We start from the raw sequence: 18209 nt of genomic DNA, 5'->3' as shown, positions 1-18209 counted from the left end.
AAAAAAAAAATACAAAATGGTACTTCAAATATTAATTGTTAATAATATATATATATATATATATATATATATATATATATGTGTTAGAGTTTTTTTTTTTTTTTTTTTTTTTTTTTTTTGATATTCTCTTTTATTTATTATTTTTTTTATATTTATTTCTACTACTTATATATATATATATATTATATATGTAAGAATGTGTAATATAAAAAAAAAAAAATAAATGAGAAATTAAATTTCAATATTAAATATATAATGGGACTTACAAAAAAATTATTATATTATATAATGTATTACTATTATATATATATATATATATATATATATTATTATATATGTGCAGAATATTTTATCTGGTCCTTGTAATTTTTATTTATTAAAATATGCATATTTTTTTTTTTATCGCGAACATATGGGAATATATAAATATATATATTATATGTATAAATATATATATATATATAATTATATATATATATTATTTATTCCCTTTATTTTAGTATTATTTTATTTATTTTATTATTTATTTTTTTTTTTTTTTTTTTTGACCCTTATATTCCACCCATTTTATAAGAATAAATATATAATAATATTTCTATTTTATTAAAAAAACATTATCTCTGAAAATAAGGCATTATTTAAAAAAAAAAAAAATTAAAGCATACATCTTTTTTTTTTTTTTTTTTTTTTTTTTTTTATTTATTTATTAGAATACATTCATTTTATTTTTAATTCATTAAAAAGATGATGAGAACTAAATATTATACAAGAAGAAAGAGAAAAAGCAAGAAAAAAAAAAAAAAAAAAAAAAAAAACTGAAACTTGAAATAAAGTGGCGAAAGATATTTCAAATTTCTTTATACAATATTTTTCTTTTTTCTTTTTCCTTTTAGAAGATATAATCTTAATTATATTTTATAAAATAAATTAAAAAAAAAATATAATTGTAAAATCTTCTTAACAAGAACAAATATAAAATATTTGTATTCCTATTATTTCATTAGATGAAATAATAATTTACAAACTTGATAAAATAAAAATAATAAAAAAATAAAATATATCTTTATGAATATTAGAGATAATTTTTATATATTTTATTTTTTTTTTATTTATCAAAACAACAAAAGGAAAAAAAAAAAAGGAAAATACAAATATATAAATATATATATATATATATATATATATGTATATACATATTTGTCAATTGGACAAAATTGTTTGCTCCTTAGACAATATGAATTTTTTTTTTCTTTTTTTTTGCTTCTTCTCATTTCTACTATCATGATTGAAGAATAAAACAATCTTTGGTAATCTGATTTTTAATGAATTTAAAAATAAAATTTAACAATAGCAATAGTTTATAATTTAAAAATATATATATATAATTATATTTCTTTTTATGACAAATATATATAAATTATAAACATATATAATAATATATATAAATAAATATATATATACTTTTAACCTTTCTCTTTTTCTCCTTTTCCCTTTTTTTATTTCCTTGTTCTTTTTTCAAATAAGAATAAATAATATGTATATATATATATATATATATATATACATATTTATGTGTATAAAATATAAATACTAAAAAAGTACAAAATTTCATAAAAAATTTACATGTTAATAATAATAAAGAGATCTCTATACCTTCAACATTGTTCGCTTAAAAAGTGTAATGCGATAACAAATATAAAAATTATGAAAATGAATTATTAAAAAAAAAAAAAGGAAAAAAAAAAAAAAAAAAATAAAGAAAAAAACATGAAAAATAAAAAAAATATTAAAAAATAAAAGACTTATTTTTATTGTGTAATAATTGAATCTACGTTGGTCAATTCTCCTTCGGAATCTTCTTCATTTTCTTCATTTCTCATTTTTTTTCCTATTATAAATAAATTAAAAAAAAAATTATGATAAATGAAAATATAAAAATAAATATATATATATATATATTATGTATGCAAAAAATATGTGAACAATATATTCATTTATATATTATATTTTTTTATCTTATTTTTGTATTACTTTCTAAGATAATATTTCCTACACGGTATATTATAGAACCAAATAGGTAGCCAAACTGTAAAAAAAAAAAAAAAAAAAAAAAAAAAAAATATATAAAAATATATTAACGAACAAGCCATTTGATATTGCACACATATTGTACATATTATTTTGTTCAGAAAAAAAAAAAAAAAAAAAAAAAAAAAATTCACTTTTTTAATTTCACTTACCAAAGTTACGAAATCTAATAATCTTGGTTCTCTTACAACATCACCCTATAAAATTAAAAAGTGAAAAATACATAAATAAATGCATACAATTATTATAAAATATGGAATGTGATACAAGCATAAACATTTAAAATTATATTGAGATAAAAAAAAAATAATACATATGTACATAAAAAACATATATAATATATAATATATATATATATTTATATTCATATATTTTTAATTCTTACGGCTAAGAATTTAAAGTAATAAGCAATTGCTATTGCTGGACCTTGTATACAACTGACAATAGTATAAGTCATGGTAGAAAATTTGTCGATAATCTATAAAAAGGATACAAAATTAAAAATTATATATATATATATATATAAATATATCATAAAAATTCATTTAAACATTCACATATTATTTTGTCTTGTATGTATCCACATTTTAAATCCTTTTTATTCTTACATAGCTGGTTATTAAATTATCACAAATATTAAAGAAGGAAAACAAAGCGAAGGTTTTCTAAAAAAAAAAAAAATAAATAAATAAAATAAATTATATATATATAATATATATATATAATATTGTTTTATTTAATTATTATTTCTAAAATATATATAAATGCCTTTTATAATTTTGAGCAATCTTTATAATCTTCTTACCCATGCTCCATCACAATCATCACATAACTTGGCCATACCAAGACCACAATTCTGAAGAGGAAACAAAAAAAAAAAAAAAATAATAAAATAAAATAAAATAAATTGAACATTAAAAAATATATTTTTTAATAAAATGATAAGTAGTAATTTTTAATATATAATGCAAATTGTGGTTTACCTCTACGACTGTGTTTCTTCCCAAGAATAAGCATGCGAAACCATTTTTTATATTTGTCCATATTTCATTATATGGTAAATGAACTAAAAAGGAAAAATTATAAATACATATATATATATATATATATATGGGCATATTTTATTTTATTATTTGTTTCATAATTTATTCTTACGTTGTTTTAAAAATGGAAGGGTGTATACAGGTAATATAAGACAGGAAGTGAACAATTGGAAAAAGGATACCATAGCCTATAAAAAATAAAAATAATAATAATAATAAAAATAATTATAATGAGATATACGAATAAATAAATGTGGGAAAAATATATATATATATATATATATATATATATATATATATATATTAATTTTATTATATCGTCCTGCTTACGTTTAATCTTAAAATATCAATCTTATATTTTTTGAAAACTATTTCCCTTGTCATGTTTGAAAAACATACAGGCTAAAAAAAATGAAAAAAAAAAAAAAAAAATATAATTAAGACATAATTTAAATGTTAATATTTATTAAATATTACAATATATATATATATATTTATTTATTTATATATTTTATCTTACAATTAAGGCACTAATTAAGACAAGATTAAAAATGATAGAATTTTCTTCTTGAGTTTCAAAAGATAATTTCATTTCTACAAGAGCTATTGTTACAACAATAATAACTGCTCCAAGATAGTTGTATAAGTGATATCTAAAAGGGAATAAATAAATATAAATATATATATATATTAGATATATTTTTTTTTTTTTTTTTTTTTTTTTTTTTTTTTTTTGTAATTTAAAATAATGTATTTACCTATATCTTAATATTAAAAAGCAGAAGAACATATTAATAGGAATACTTAATTGAAGAACAAATGATTGGATATTTCCAGTAGTTCTTGTAAGACCTATGAAGGCCAAAATGACTGAACAGGCGTCTAACATGGATATAGCAAAAAATTGCAAATTAAAACTTCGGTGTCGTTCCTAAAAAGGTAATCAAAAAATAAATATAAATATATAAACAAAATGAACATACATATATTCATATATATATGTGTAATTCCATATATTCTTAGGAAGAATATATTGTCTTATAAATCCATCTTTTTAATATATCGATTTATCTTACTTTTGAATTTCCCTTCTTATTTCCAAATAAGGAATATACAATAAAAAACATAATCATACAAATAAAGTTGTGAGTCTCGGATGTAACAAAACTATAGTTACCAATTTTGTTTAAAGTTCTTTTGGCAAAAATTTTATTCATTACACATACACTTAAATAAATAATACTTAAGAGATAAATAAAAATATTATCCTTAATCTCTTTAAAAATAAGTTTGAACACATGAGCACATTTACCAAGGCAAGTACCTGCACCTAATTGGGAGCCATCTGTTAAGGTTAACAAGGAAAAAAAAAAAAAAAAAAAAAAAAAAAAAATTAACACACACACATAAATATATATATATATATATATTTATTTATTTATATAATTCCATATTTCCCTTTTTGAATACTTACTTCCTTCTTGTACTAAATTATCTAATTCTCTATAACGCTCGTCATTTTTTGAATTCTTTTGATTATTTTTTTTGCTTGCGAATTTCATTTTGTTATATATAAGAAATTAAAATATAAAAAAAATAAATGAATGTATAATAAATAATATGACAGAGTGTTTTTATTATTAACGGATCTTATATTCTAAAAATATAATAAATCGGAATGTCGATTTTTAAAATATTGATATAATTGTATGTGGAAGACAATGAAAAGAAATAATCTATAGAATTATTTAACTTTTTAAAAAATATACATATAAATGTAAATATATATATATTAATATATATATATATAATATTATTTTCATATATTATTATATATTCTCCATTAAAAAAAAAAAAAAAAAAAAAAACTTTATGTATTATACAAATATTGACATATGCATATATATATATATATATATATATATAATATATACAAATATGGAACCACAAATATATAGAAAATATATTCAAATATACATATATGTATTTAAAACATTTGAACAAATTATATATTTGTTTATAAAAATCTTAACAGTACAACTTGGGAAAGTAAAAAAAAAAAAAAAAAAAAAAAACAGTAATATATATATATATATATTATATATACATAAAAATATGTTTATAAATAGAATGTTTATAATTCAATTCTATTTAAATTATATAAAAACTTTATATAACAATTTACATAATGGAGGACATTTATAAAAAATATATGTACATTTTTTATTAAGCTTAAATTCTTAATTCCAAAAAAAATATATATATATATATATATTAATAAAATATAGAACATATATATATATATTATACAATAAAAAGAATGAACGATCAAAAGTCAAAAAAAAAAAAAAAAAAAGGTTCAAGTATAAGAATGTAGATATTTTTAGAATAATATTATCTTATAATATTAAAAATATATATATATATATATATATATAGTTTCCTATATAATATATATATATAGATAATATAACATATTATTATTAATATATTTATTTATTAATATATATCAAATTAATAAATAAATACAATTTCTATATCAAACATTTTAAAATAAAATTTTCTTTTTATCTTATCATGATATATAATAAAAAAAATATGGAAATATATATATATATATATATATTATTATATATTATGATAGATAGGACTTATATTTAAATATATAAGAATTTTTTATATATTTAAAAAAACAATAAAAAAAAAATATAATAATCGGAAAAATAGGAATTTATAAAAAATATATATATTTTATATATAATAATAAAAATAGGTATTAGTTCTTTTTTATTTATAAATTATAAAAAAAAATATAAAATTTCTTTTTTCATATGGAAAAATAAAAAAATATATAAGAAAATATTTATTTTTATAATAGTAAACTTTCTAATAATATAAAAAAAATTTATAATATTATGTTGTTATTTATATATATGTATATATAGAATCACTCAACTGCTATATAAAATTTCTAATTATTATATAAATACAAGAGGAGTTACTTTTATTTTTATTTACATATATGAGCTAATGTTCTTAGCGTTACTAATTTTTTAGAATCTATTTAGAGCTTTAAATAAATATATTAATAATTATAAGAAATGAGGTATAAAATTATATATATAATAAATAAATATATAAATATATATAATAAATTATTTTATATTATGATGATGTGGGTAATATAATATATATTATATATATTTATATAATAAATATGTTAATTATTTAAAACCTTTAAAAAGAATTTTATATAAATTATATATAATTATATGTATGTATATATATATATATATACATATATTTCTTCTTTTAAGCCATAATATATATAAAAACAAAATAGGCCTATTATTTAACCCTTATAAAAATATTTCTCTACCCCCAATAGTTTATTTTTCATACATTTACATTTTTTTTGATACTACCTATATAAAATATATTTTATATGTATTTTTTTATTTAGACTATATATTATATATAATATATATATTATATGTATTTTTACATATTTTAATTATATAATAAACTTATATCTTTTTTCATAGATATACAAAAATATAAATATATAGATACGAACATATATATATTATATATATATATATATATTGTATTATATATTACTTATTTTATATTTTTTAAAATATATATAAAATATTTCATAAAATAGTTATTATATTAAAAAAAAAAAAAAAAAAAATTAGGATGTAATTCATATATATATAATATATATATAGGACTTTTTTTTTTTTTTTTTTTTTTTTTTTTTTTTTTTTTTTTTTCCTCATTTTGGTATTAAATATAAATATATTTTTTGTTCTGTTCTTTTTTTTTTTAAGTAATGTATTCCAAAGGATATAATTCAAAATAGGACACTCAAATTATAATATATATATATAATATATATATGTATATATATATATATATTTATTTATTTATTGTGTACATATTAATATATTTACAAAAAATATATAAGCACATAAAATGGGACCGTATATATAAAATGTAAAATATATGTACTTATTATATCACTGCGATAAAAAATATTATTATATATAAAAAAATAAAATAATTAATGTGCCTTAAGATTATTAAGTTATATGGATATAACAAAATAAATAAGAAAAAATGAATTAATAAATGTATGTCGAAATATTAAGATATAAAAATTTAATATAACGTATTTTTTTGTTTAAATCGAATTTTTTTTTTTTTACCATATAAAATATAAATAAATATAAATATATATATATATATATATATATATATATATATAACACATAAATATATAATATATATATGTACATATAATTATTTACCTTATTTTTTTTTGTTATGTTTTAATTTCTTTATTTAAAAAAAATGAATAAGCTGCTTTTAAATAATTTAAACAAAATACATAATAATAAAAAATATGGATATAACAGTTTTAGTGTGTTTAATAAAATTTATACTAGTCGAAATTATAAAAAAAGAAAAAATATATTTTACAAAAGATTTATGACAAGTGATTATAATAGTATGAATAATAAAATTGAGAATGAAAATGATAATAAAAAAAAGTCTAAAAAAAAAAATATTTTTTTAACATGGAAATGTTTAGGTGTTAATTTATTATTGAGCATACCAGCATTATATTTATATTTATATCAATATGAAAAGAATAAAAAAAAAAGTGTTATAAAAACAACAATGGAGAGTATAGGCAAGCCTTTAATAGGGGGTGATTTTACTTTAATAAATCATCATGGTAATATTATTACAAATAAATCTTTTAAAGATAAATTTTGTTTAATTTATTTTGGTTTTACATATTGTCCTGATATATGTCCACAAGAATTAGAAAAACAAACTATAGTAATAGAAAAGATACATAAAAAATATGGAGATATAATAACACCTATATTTATATCTGTAGATCCACAAAGAGATACGGTCGCACAAATTAATTATTATTGTAAATCTTTTAGTCCTAAATTAATTGGATTAACTGGAACAAAAGAATTAATAAAACATGTTTCTAAATTATTTCGTGTTTATTATAATGAAAATGTTACTGATATAAATTATTCAAAAGAAAATGAATCTATATCGAAAAACGAGAAATATAATTATCTAATTGATCATTCTATTATTCACTATCTATTAGATACTAATGGTAATTTTCTTGATTTTTTTGGAAAAAATGCAACAACTAGCGAAATGGTCGATAAAATTTCGCAATATATAGATGAACACATGCATAAGCAAAAAAATTATACCAAAAATGTAATTGGTATACAAGCATAAAAAAAAAAAATAAAAAAAAAATAAAATAATAATAAAATAATAATAATAATAATAAAGAATAAATGAGGAACCATTTAACTGGCTTCACAAATGATATAATATATATATATATATATATATATATATTAATACATTTATATGTTTCTTCCTATTTATAACCATTTATAATGTTTACATTATAATAAAACAAATGCATTTAGATATATTTTACAAGTTGAACTCATATGTGTTCATTCATTATAATATTAAAAGGACTTTAAGATGATATGAAAAAAATTAGTTTCTATTTCAATTTTTTTTTTTTTTTTTATGTTTTAATTTAATTTAATTTATTCTGTATTATATATATATAATATATATATATATATATATATATATATTTTCTTTTTTTTTTTTTTTTTTTTTTTTTTTTTTTTTTTTGTATGCATCAATGCACAAAATAAAAATCATACCTTTTTGGGAAAAAAAAAAAAAAAATTATAAAATATATAAAATATAAATTAAGTATATATATAGAATATATAATGAATATAAATTAATTATAAATAAATAAATATATATATATATGGAATATATTTTATTTTTTTGTAATTTTGTAAATTATAAAAAATATATACAATTTGTCTATATTATTTATTTGAATCTAAGTAACAAAATAAAATTGACACCACATTAAATATATATATATATATTTATATATATATGTGTGTATTTTTTTTTTTTTTTTTTTTTTTTTTTTTTTGGTAAATATAAAGACTAATTTTATTTTTCAATATTCATGAGTAATAAGGAACTTTTCTACAAACAAACAAATGAACACAACTAATATTAACATGAATAATAATATATATATATATATATATATATATATATATATATATTTATATATTTATTTATTTTTATTCCTCTGTATTTGCTGAGTTTTCATTTTTTGTTAGATTATCAGCTTCCTCATTTTTTTTTTGTTCATTATTATTTTGTTCATCATTTGCATCTAAATTTGCCTCTTCATTTTTTTCCTTTTCCTTTTCTTTCTCTTTTTCTTTCTCCTTTTCTTTTTCTTTTTCTTGTTTTGCCTTTTGTTTGGCTAGTTCTTCTACTTCAAGTTTTGAAAAGAATTTTTGAGCAAGTTGTGTGACTTCATTAAATTCTCCTTCAATATCATTAAGTGTATATAAAGGTGGTTCATATAATGGTTTATTTTTTTCTTGTTCTTGTAGATTATTAATATTATTTAAGAATTTGTTTGTTCTATTAATTATATTTTGACTTTCATCAGATGGTTTATTTGAACATTGTGTTATAATATTATTAAGATGATTAATTATATTTCCAAGATTTTGTTGTTTTGAATTATATACATCAAATTTTTGTACAATATTTTTGATAAGATCTCTAATTTCTTCTTTTTTTTTAATAAACATATTTTTATTTTCTTCTATATTATCATATAACCAATTTTCATAATCATCTAATGAAAGTAAAATACGATCTCTTTCATCATCTATAACAAAATTTTTATATATACCATTAAGTCTACTTCTACTTTCATATATAATAGTTTCTAATTCATTAAGATGTTTTAATCGTTCTCCTTCTAATATATCACTATGTTGCATATTAATTTCTAATTCACTAAAATTGAATATATCTTTAGAACTATAAGATCCTTGAGCTAATAATGTTTCAATAGGTATTGTCGTATAACAAGTTTGTATTTTTCCTTCTTCTCCTTTTTTTAATTCTGTTTTATTTGGTGAGTTAGTTTCATTAGTTTTTTCTTTCTTCTCATTATTATTATTATTATTGTTGTTGTCATTTGTTTGATCTTTATCATCATTCTGTTCTTCATTTTTTGCATCATTTTTTTTTTCTCCTTTGTCTTCTGTTTTGTCATCAGTTTTTTTCTTTTCATCTTTTGATTTAATAACTGATTTAGTTATAGTCTGTGCACCTAAAAATGTAAATGTATCATAATTTGAAAAGGTTGTCATAACATGTGATTCAACAATTTTATCATTCTTTTCATTTATTTTAACAATACATGAACCTAATTCTTTTATACAATTTGTTGGTAAATCTGGTGTATTTTCATAATAAGCTGTAAGTTTAATATGTCCTTTTTCTGGTATCACAATTTTTTTAACTTTTTTTTTTAAAGAATCTCTTGTATATAATTTTTCTACATTACTTTTAGATGTATCATTAATATTATGCCATTCAACATTAATTGGATGCGTAACTTTTTCAACACATTCATATTCTTTAACTTTATAATGCTTGCTAACCATAGCAGCTGATAACACACAACCTCTTGCAATAGATTCATCTGCTATAAGTGTCTTAGATAATGGTTTTTGAAAATATTGTTGTAAATAATTTTGAATAAATGGAACTCTAGTAGATCCACCTAAAACTTCAATAGAATGTATATCCTGTATATTAACTTTACTAATAGATATAGCACTATCTAAAAGATGTTTTAATTTTGTTAAAAAGAAATTTGAACATAATTCTTCAAAAGTTTCTCTATTAATTGATCCTTGACAATCCATATCTTCATATAAACATTCAACATGTATAGATGCTTCATTATTTGCTGATAGCACCTTTTTTGTTTTTATAGCAACTTCTTGTAATTTAATACGTACTTTATTATTAATAGCATTTTTTTCGTCATCTACTGTTGATGTAACTAAAAACTTATCTATTCTACCAGTGCCCATAGGACATAATTGAGATGTATTTTTTTTATATAAAGGATTCATTTTATAATTATTAACAAATAAATTTGTTATATATTTAATAAGTTCATTATCTAAATTTCTACCACCTAAATTAGAATCAGCAATATCACATAAAATTTCACATTTATTTGAAAAAAAACGAGCAACACATACACAAGTATTTGCATAACCAATATTTACAAATACTAATAATGATCCACTATCTTCTTTAAATTCCTTCATTCTATACATACCATAATCTAAAGCAACTGCTGTATTATCACTAATAATTCTTAAAACATTAGCATTAATAATTTTTGTAGCAGCTAATAAACATTCTTTTTGGCAATTTGTAAAAGTTGGAGGATAGGATAAAACAATTTCTTTACATTCTTTACCAATATATTTCTCAGCCATTTTAATCAAATGAGATAATAAAGCTGATAAAACACGAACAGCACTAAAAACAACTTTCTCATTCTTATATTCAACTTCATAACCTAAATAATTATATTCACATGATATTAAATCACCATAAGCTTCATGAATTTCTATATCATCTTCTACATCACTTCCTATTTTACCTATCAAATTCTTTATATTCCTACACGTATTCTTATAATTAGATTTTAATTTAGATAATGCACTATCTCCAATTAAACGTTCTTTATCAGTGAAACCAACTAATGTCGGAGTTAACCTTTCAGATATATCATTCCTCACAACATTTATAGCACCTTTATTTATTGTAGCTACAACAGAATTATCATTCCCTATATCAATACCCAAAACTGACATCTTTTCAAAAAAAATATAAATATTATACTAATATAAATAATAAAAAATAATATAAATAATAAAAAATAATATAAATAATAAAAAATAATATTAATAAAAAAATAATATTAATAAAAAAATAATATTAATAAAAAAATAATATTAATAAAAAAATAATATTAATAAAAAATAATATTAATAAAAAATAATATTAATAAAAAATAATATTAATAAAAAATAATATTAATGAATTATAACTCAACACACTACATGTTATTAATATAAAAAATATATATATATATATATAATATATATATTATATTATTTAATTTTTGAATTATTTATGGGACACTTTTTGTTATTTTTTTATATATCTACACAAAATTATAATATAAAAAAAGTATATTATATATATATATATTACATATACATGTCTTGCTGTTTCTTCCTTTTAGGACTATATATATATATTATATTTATAATACCAAATACTGTGTTTTTATATTATTTTATGTATATATGATATCATAAATTTATAGTTCCTCGTAGGCTTCACACTTATAAAATATGTAATAAATATAAGAATTATATATATTTAATATATTATTTATTAATTTCTATTAAATCTTAAAAAAATATATACAATAAAATATTTTTTTTTATTATTAAATTTTGGAATATCACTTATTTCTTTATTTTCTTTTCATGTTTTATTTTTTATATATTAATTCAACTTAATTTGTTTACTTGTTTGTTTACTTGTTTGTTTACTTGTTTGTTTACTTGTTTGTTTACTTGTTTGTTTATTTGTTTCTTTTTTTGTTACTTTCCTTTCTTTTTTTTTTTGTAACTTTCTTTTCTTTTTTTTTTTTTTTCTTTTTAATATATTCTTCAATATCACAATTAAATATATATATATTATATTTATATATAATAAATTATATTATAAATTCCACATATGAGATATATATATATATATATATACAATAATATATATATTATAAATATAATAAAATATTAATAAATAATATATAAAATTAAAGAAATATGTTATAAGATGAGATATAATTATAATATAATATTTTTATATACATACAAGAAAAAAAAAAAAAAAAAAATTAAGATCTCTAACAGAAAAGAAATGGTTTTTTTAAAAGATATAATTTTTTCTTTTTTTTTTTTTTAATGATAAATTGATATATATATATATATATTAAATTTAATTGATATATTTTTTTAAGAACTTATTGTTGTTAAAATAAAATTAAAATAAATATAATATTTATATATATTTTATATATATATAATATACATTTTATATATATTTGTAAATATAAAAAATAATATTTTCTTTTCTCACATGTGCTTGTTGAGTTTGAAGTTGGGTAAATAAATATAAAATTTTATATTTTATAAATGTATTTTTATAAATAAAATAAGAAACATATATATAAATATATATAAATATATTATTATGCATTTAACATATATATATATATAATAATATTTTTTTATTTTTCCCCTTTTGTACATAAATAAAAAAAAAAATATATATGCATTGAAACTAAATTGTACGGGACCGAATGAGGGTACTACATATATATTATATATAATGTATAACATATATATATGTATGTATATATATATATATATATATATATATATAATATAGCACAATAAAGAAAAAAATATATATAAATATATAATAAAAGAAATGAAAACATATAAAGAAAAAATATAATATATTATTATATTATATTATATTATATTATATTATATTATAAAATACTAAGAATGAAATATTAAAACTTTAAAATCAAAATATCAAAAAATATGCACTTATTTATGTAATATCTATTTATATAAAATATATTTATATAAAATATTTTTATATTTTTATATTCTATATGTAAAATATTGTACTTAATTATTTTATTTTATTTTATTTTGGCCCCCTTATTGTATGTAAGAGGAGAATAATATTATTTTTTCATAGAAGGAAAAAAATTGTACGTATGATAAATATAATTTTATAGAAAAAAAATAATATAAATTATGTATTGTACATATTTGCATATAAGTAATAATTTTTTGTAGTACACAAAAATTTATATTTCTTATGTAAATAAAAAAAATAAAAAAAAAAAAAAAAAAAAAAAACAGATATATAAATTTTATATATTTAATTATTTTATGAGCTACGAAAAAAAAATATATATTTTCTTTGGAAAGCATATATAATATATATATATTAAAGTGGGATATACAATTATATATATATATACATTTAAATGTATATATTTATATATATAATTATACCATCATTTGTACAATGTATAAAAGGTATACGTATTTTTAATTCTACATTTCTGGGTATATGAATATTATAATCAAGGATTGTAAGTTTCCTGATTTTTTTTTTTTTCCTTTTTTCAGCTAATATTAATTATATATATAATATATTAAATATATAGACTGATTTATATATTCTACTTTTTTTAATATATATATATATATATATATTTTGATACCTTTTCATTTTTAAAATTATCATATTGTTCCTTTTTTTATATATGTATCGAGGAAAAAAAAAAAATATTATATACACAAATTATTCACTTTATATGTGTGTATTAATATTGATAAAATAAAAATATATGTAAACTTAGAAAAGTATATAGGAATTATTACTTTTATTTTTTAAAATAATATTATAGATATCTTCCATTTATATTTATTATAATTTATCATTATTCCAAACATGTTTTTTTTTTTTTTTTTTTTTTTCTTATAATTGTCACAAGGTTATATATATATATTCAAAGAGATACATACAAAAAAACATTTTATTACAAATTTATTGATATGTAACGAAATGTTTTCCATGTTAATACATATAATATATATTTTTTGAATATTTAGGAAAATAAATTCCCAATATTTTATATAATTTACACATATTATTTTAATAAAATATTTTTTTACTATTTCCATTTATTTACAAAAAAAAAAAATTAAAATATTAAATATTCTTTTGTTCCATTTAACTATAAATTTTTTTTTTTTTTTTTTCAAGTGCAAACAGAATAAAATATTATATAAAATTATAAACATAAATAAATACATATATATATATATATATATATATATATTATATACCACAAAAAAAATATATAATGATAAAATCATATATAATATAAAAAAATATATATACTGACAATAAAAATATTTTTGTGTAAAGTATAAAAATATTATTCGAATTCACTTTTTAATTTTTTTCATATATTTTAATATATTAATTATAAGGGAAATTAATAAGGAAATGATTGAAAATCACATAAAAATAGTACATTTTTTTTTTATTTATATAATGAATTTTTATTAATTTTTTATACTATAAAAATGTGCAAGATATAATAAAGGTGGTTATATATATATATATCCCTACATTATATGTGTATGTTCTATAAAACAATATAAACATAGTCATCATTATAACAATATATATATATATATATATATATATATAAACACCTGTGTGCTTTATTTTTCTTAAACAATAAAATGATATTATATCAAAATTTACGAAAGGAGGGTAATAAAATCTTTTTTAATTTAAATAAACAAAATGGTAAAAACATTTTTAGAAGATACGTTGCATCTCAACCTTTAGGAATAAATATACCTGACCCCCCCCCAAGAGAATATTTACCAAACGGTGAACCCAAAACATATAGATTAAATCAGAGATATTATAATCATAAGTATGATTGGGAAAGATGGACATTAAGACCAGCAGGAGTTTTTCATACTTATGTCTATGGAGAATTTGCAAAAGATCATAAACCTTTATTAGCATGGTTACTTCAGTATCCAATTCCCTTGGCATTTATTCCTTATTTTTTATTTGCCTTTGGATTATCTTTTGCATTTCACCATATTTCATACCTTGGTATAAAACCCAAAAGATTTACAGTAGAATGGGTAGAAGCTAATAAAGAAAGAGAAAGAGCAGAAAATACTAACCCAATTACAAGATATCTTGATAGAAGACGTAAAGAAAGAGGACCCCATTGGATACTCGAGGACTTTTTACCAAGTCATCCATGTTATTTACATATGAGTAAATATCATCACGATACAGAACTTCTACGAAAAATGGAAGAAGAAGCTTCTGAAAAAGAAGGAGAAAGTGAAGAACAAACAGAAGAGGAACAAGAAGATTTAACTGAATCGGACGATGATGATAATTAAGAAAAATAATAATCAAAGCTTATAATTCTAGTAATAAATTTTTACACCTAATATATGTATAATATGGTATATATTAATAAAATATTAATCATTCAAATATGATATACATTGTATTTATTTTTGTATTGTTACAAATTTTTTTATATATATATATTATTATGAAATAATAATAATAAAAAAAAAAAAAAAATGTAATAATAAATATAAACATTTATATATGTATATATATATATATATATATATATATATATATATATATATATATATAAATTTTTTTTTGTATATTTTTTGAAATTATTTTTATATTGTATTATATATAGCAATATATTTGTTATTTTAACTTACATTTATAGATTTATTCAATTTTATTTTGTTTTAAGTGTAAATTTTTTTTATTTAAATATTTATAAACTTTAAAGTAGCTATAATGTTAATTTAAATAGCCAAAAAAAAAAAAAAAAAAAAAAAAAAAAATTAAAGAGAAACAACATTGGATTGTTTTTGCCTGAACAGTACAGGAAAAAAAAAAAAAAAAAATACATACATATATAATATATATATTATATTATATATATTTTTTATTTTCTTTTATGTTGTAAAGAATTAAATGTGTAAACGTTAAAAAAAAATTTTAAATAACCTTAATGAATTATTTTCATTCTATCTGTCCTTCCACATATATATATATATATATATATATATATATATATTTATTTATTTGTGTCTTTAATTTGTTTTTTTTATTTTGTTAAAAATTACATTAAAAATACATATAATATTTCCATTTGGAGGTTTATAGTAAAAAAATGTTGTAATTATATTATAAGACATAAAAATATTTTATTTATATATAATATCTTTAAATTATATAAACAGATAGTTTTTCCCCCTTAAACCCTATGATGGCAACAACAGACAAAATTTTTCTTTTATACAAATATTAATACATATAATAAAATAAAAAATAGGAATATATATTTAATTTTATTAAATCCACATATATACTTTTTTTTTTTTTATTATTATTTTTTAAAGTAAAAATATACTATTTTGTTGTAATGGAGATTTTTCAAGACAACAAAATAAATGTAAGAAAAATTTATATAAATTAACATAAAAAGGTGGATATATATATATATATATATATATAATATTTTCATATATAATATTTTCATATATAATATTTATTTATTTTTTTATTAGAATCTTGGAAATATTGAAATTAACCAAGGTGATGGAGTGATTAAAAAAGAGAACGATTTACATGTCAGTGTAATAAAACCAATAACAAAAAAAACAATTCATTGTGATAATACCAAAAACAAAATAAAAATTAATGCCTTTTATAAACCAGTAGAATTAGTTGAGGAAATAAAAAATTATGTTCAAAAGGGTGATACTCATCTTGTGAAACTATATGAAGATTTTAAGAACAAGAAAGATAAAAAAGTAAAAATGAAAAATGAGTATATAACAAATTTAAAAAAGTTGAATATATTAAATATGATTAATAATAATAAGAAGAAAGAAATTGAATGTGTTGAAAATAAAAATAATATTGTTCATTTTAATTTATTTAACGAAAATGAAGATGTAACACCTAAAATAGAAACGGTGTATATACCAAAGTTAGAAAAAAATATAGAAGTAGTAAGTCATTTAAAAGAAAATGTAAATGTTGATTATACATATATGGTACCAAAACCAGTTGTTATTCCTATTGAAGTTCCTATATTAAAATTTCGTGATCATTTTAAAATAATACCAATAAGAAAAAAAATTATACCTGTTATAAAATATACTGATAATATTATTTATGTAGATTGTTGTGTCGAAAAACCATACATTGTTTATGAAAATGTGATAATACCTGTTCCTTGTGATATTCCTATTGAACAAAAAAAATATATTGACAAAGTACCACCCATATAAAGTTATAAATAAGTATGTTCTCAAAAAAAAAAAAAAAAAAAAAAAAAAAAGGTTACAAATTTCAAGAATTGTATTTTTATAGGAGAATTTTCTTTTTTTTTTA

The 18209-nt window shown here is 16.8% G+C and overlaps 5 protein-coding genes and 1 non-coding gene across 6 annotated transcripts; 4 read left to right on the top strand and 2 right to left on the bottom strand.

Annotated features, from left to right (window-relative positions):
• The first annotated feature begins 738 nt into the window (after positions 1 to 738).
• PADL01_0707900 lies at positions 739 to 1326 on the top strand. The gene has a single exon (XR_003699333.1). It is a non-coding gene; the product is annotated as a small nucleolar RNA (non-coding RNA).
• A 482-nt stretch (positions 1327 to 1808) lies between these two features.
• Positions 1809 to 4693, bottom strand: PADL01_0707800 (chloroquine resistance transporter; the record flags this gene model as incomplete). Its single annotated transcript, XM_028681113.1, has 13 exons — positions 1809 to 1888; positions 2032 to 2086; positions 2241 to 2285; positions 2474 to 2566; positions 2697 to 2753; positions 2894 to 2944; positions 3072 to 3154; positions 3244 to 3319; positions 3462 to 3533; positions 3652 to 3784; positions 3890 to 4062; positions 4208 to 4476; positions 4606 to 4693. The coding sequence occupies 13 exons, from the start codon at positions 4691 to 4693 to the stop codon at positions 1809 to 1811; spliced, it is 1275 nt and encodes a 424-aa protein (XP_028537524.1).
• A 2797-nt stretch (positions 4694 to 7490) lies between these two features.
• PADL01_0707700 (Cg3 protein) lies at positions 7491 to 8417 on the top strand (the record flags this gene model as incomplete). Its single annotated transcript, XM_028681112.1, has 1 exon — positions 7491 to 8417. The coding sequence occupies one exon, from the start codon at positions 7491 to 7493 to the stop codon at positions 8415 to 8417; it is 927 nt and encodes a 308-aa protein (XP_028537523.1).
• Positions 8418 to 9316: 899 nt separating this feature from the next.
• PADL01_0707600 (heat shock protein 110) lies at positions 9317 to 11941 on the bottom strand (the record flags this gene model as incomplete). The annotated part of the gene is made up of 1 exon (XM_028681111.1): positions 9317 to 11941. One exon carries the CDS (start codon positions 11939 to 11941, stop codon positions 9317 to 9319), a length of 2625 nt encoding a protein of 874 aa, XP_028537522.1.
• A 3543-nt stretch (positions 11942 to 15484) lies between these two features.
• Positions 15485 to 16174, top strand: PADL01_0707500 (Cg8 protein; the record flags this gene model as incomplete). The annotated part of the gene is made up of 1 exon (XM_028681110.1): positions 15485 to 16174. One exon carries the CDS (start codon positions 15485 to 15487, stop codon positions 16172 to 16174), a length of 690 nt encoding a protein of 229 aa, XP_028537521.1.
• Positions 16175 to 17232: 1058 nt separating this feature from the next.
• PADL01_0707400 (inner membrane complex protein 1d, putative) lies at positions 17233 to 18106 on the top strand (the record flags this gene model as incomplete). The annotated part of the gene is made up of 2 exons (XM_028681109.1): positions 17233 to 17262; positions 17378 to 18106. 2 exons carry the CDS (start codon positions 17233 to 17235, stop codon positions 18104 to 18106), a joined length of 759 nt encoding a protein of 252 aa, XP_028537520.1.
• Positions 18107 to 18209: the final 103 nt, after the last annotated feature.

The sequence above is a fragment of the Plasmodium sp. gorilla clade G2 genome, assembly GCF_900097015.1.
Source record: "Plasmodium sp. gorilla clade G2 genome assembly, chromosome: 7".
In the NCBI taxonomy this organism is placed as follows: Eukaryota; Apicomplexa; class Aconoidasida; order Haemosporida; family Plasmodiidae; genus Plasmodium; species Plasmodium adleri (nom. inval.).
The sequence above is the reverse complement of the archived record's forward strand: the minus strand, read 5'-3'. Positions and strand labels throughout refer to the sequence as shown.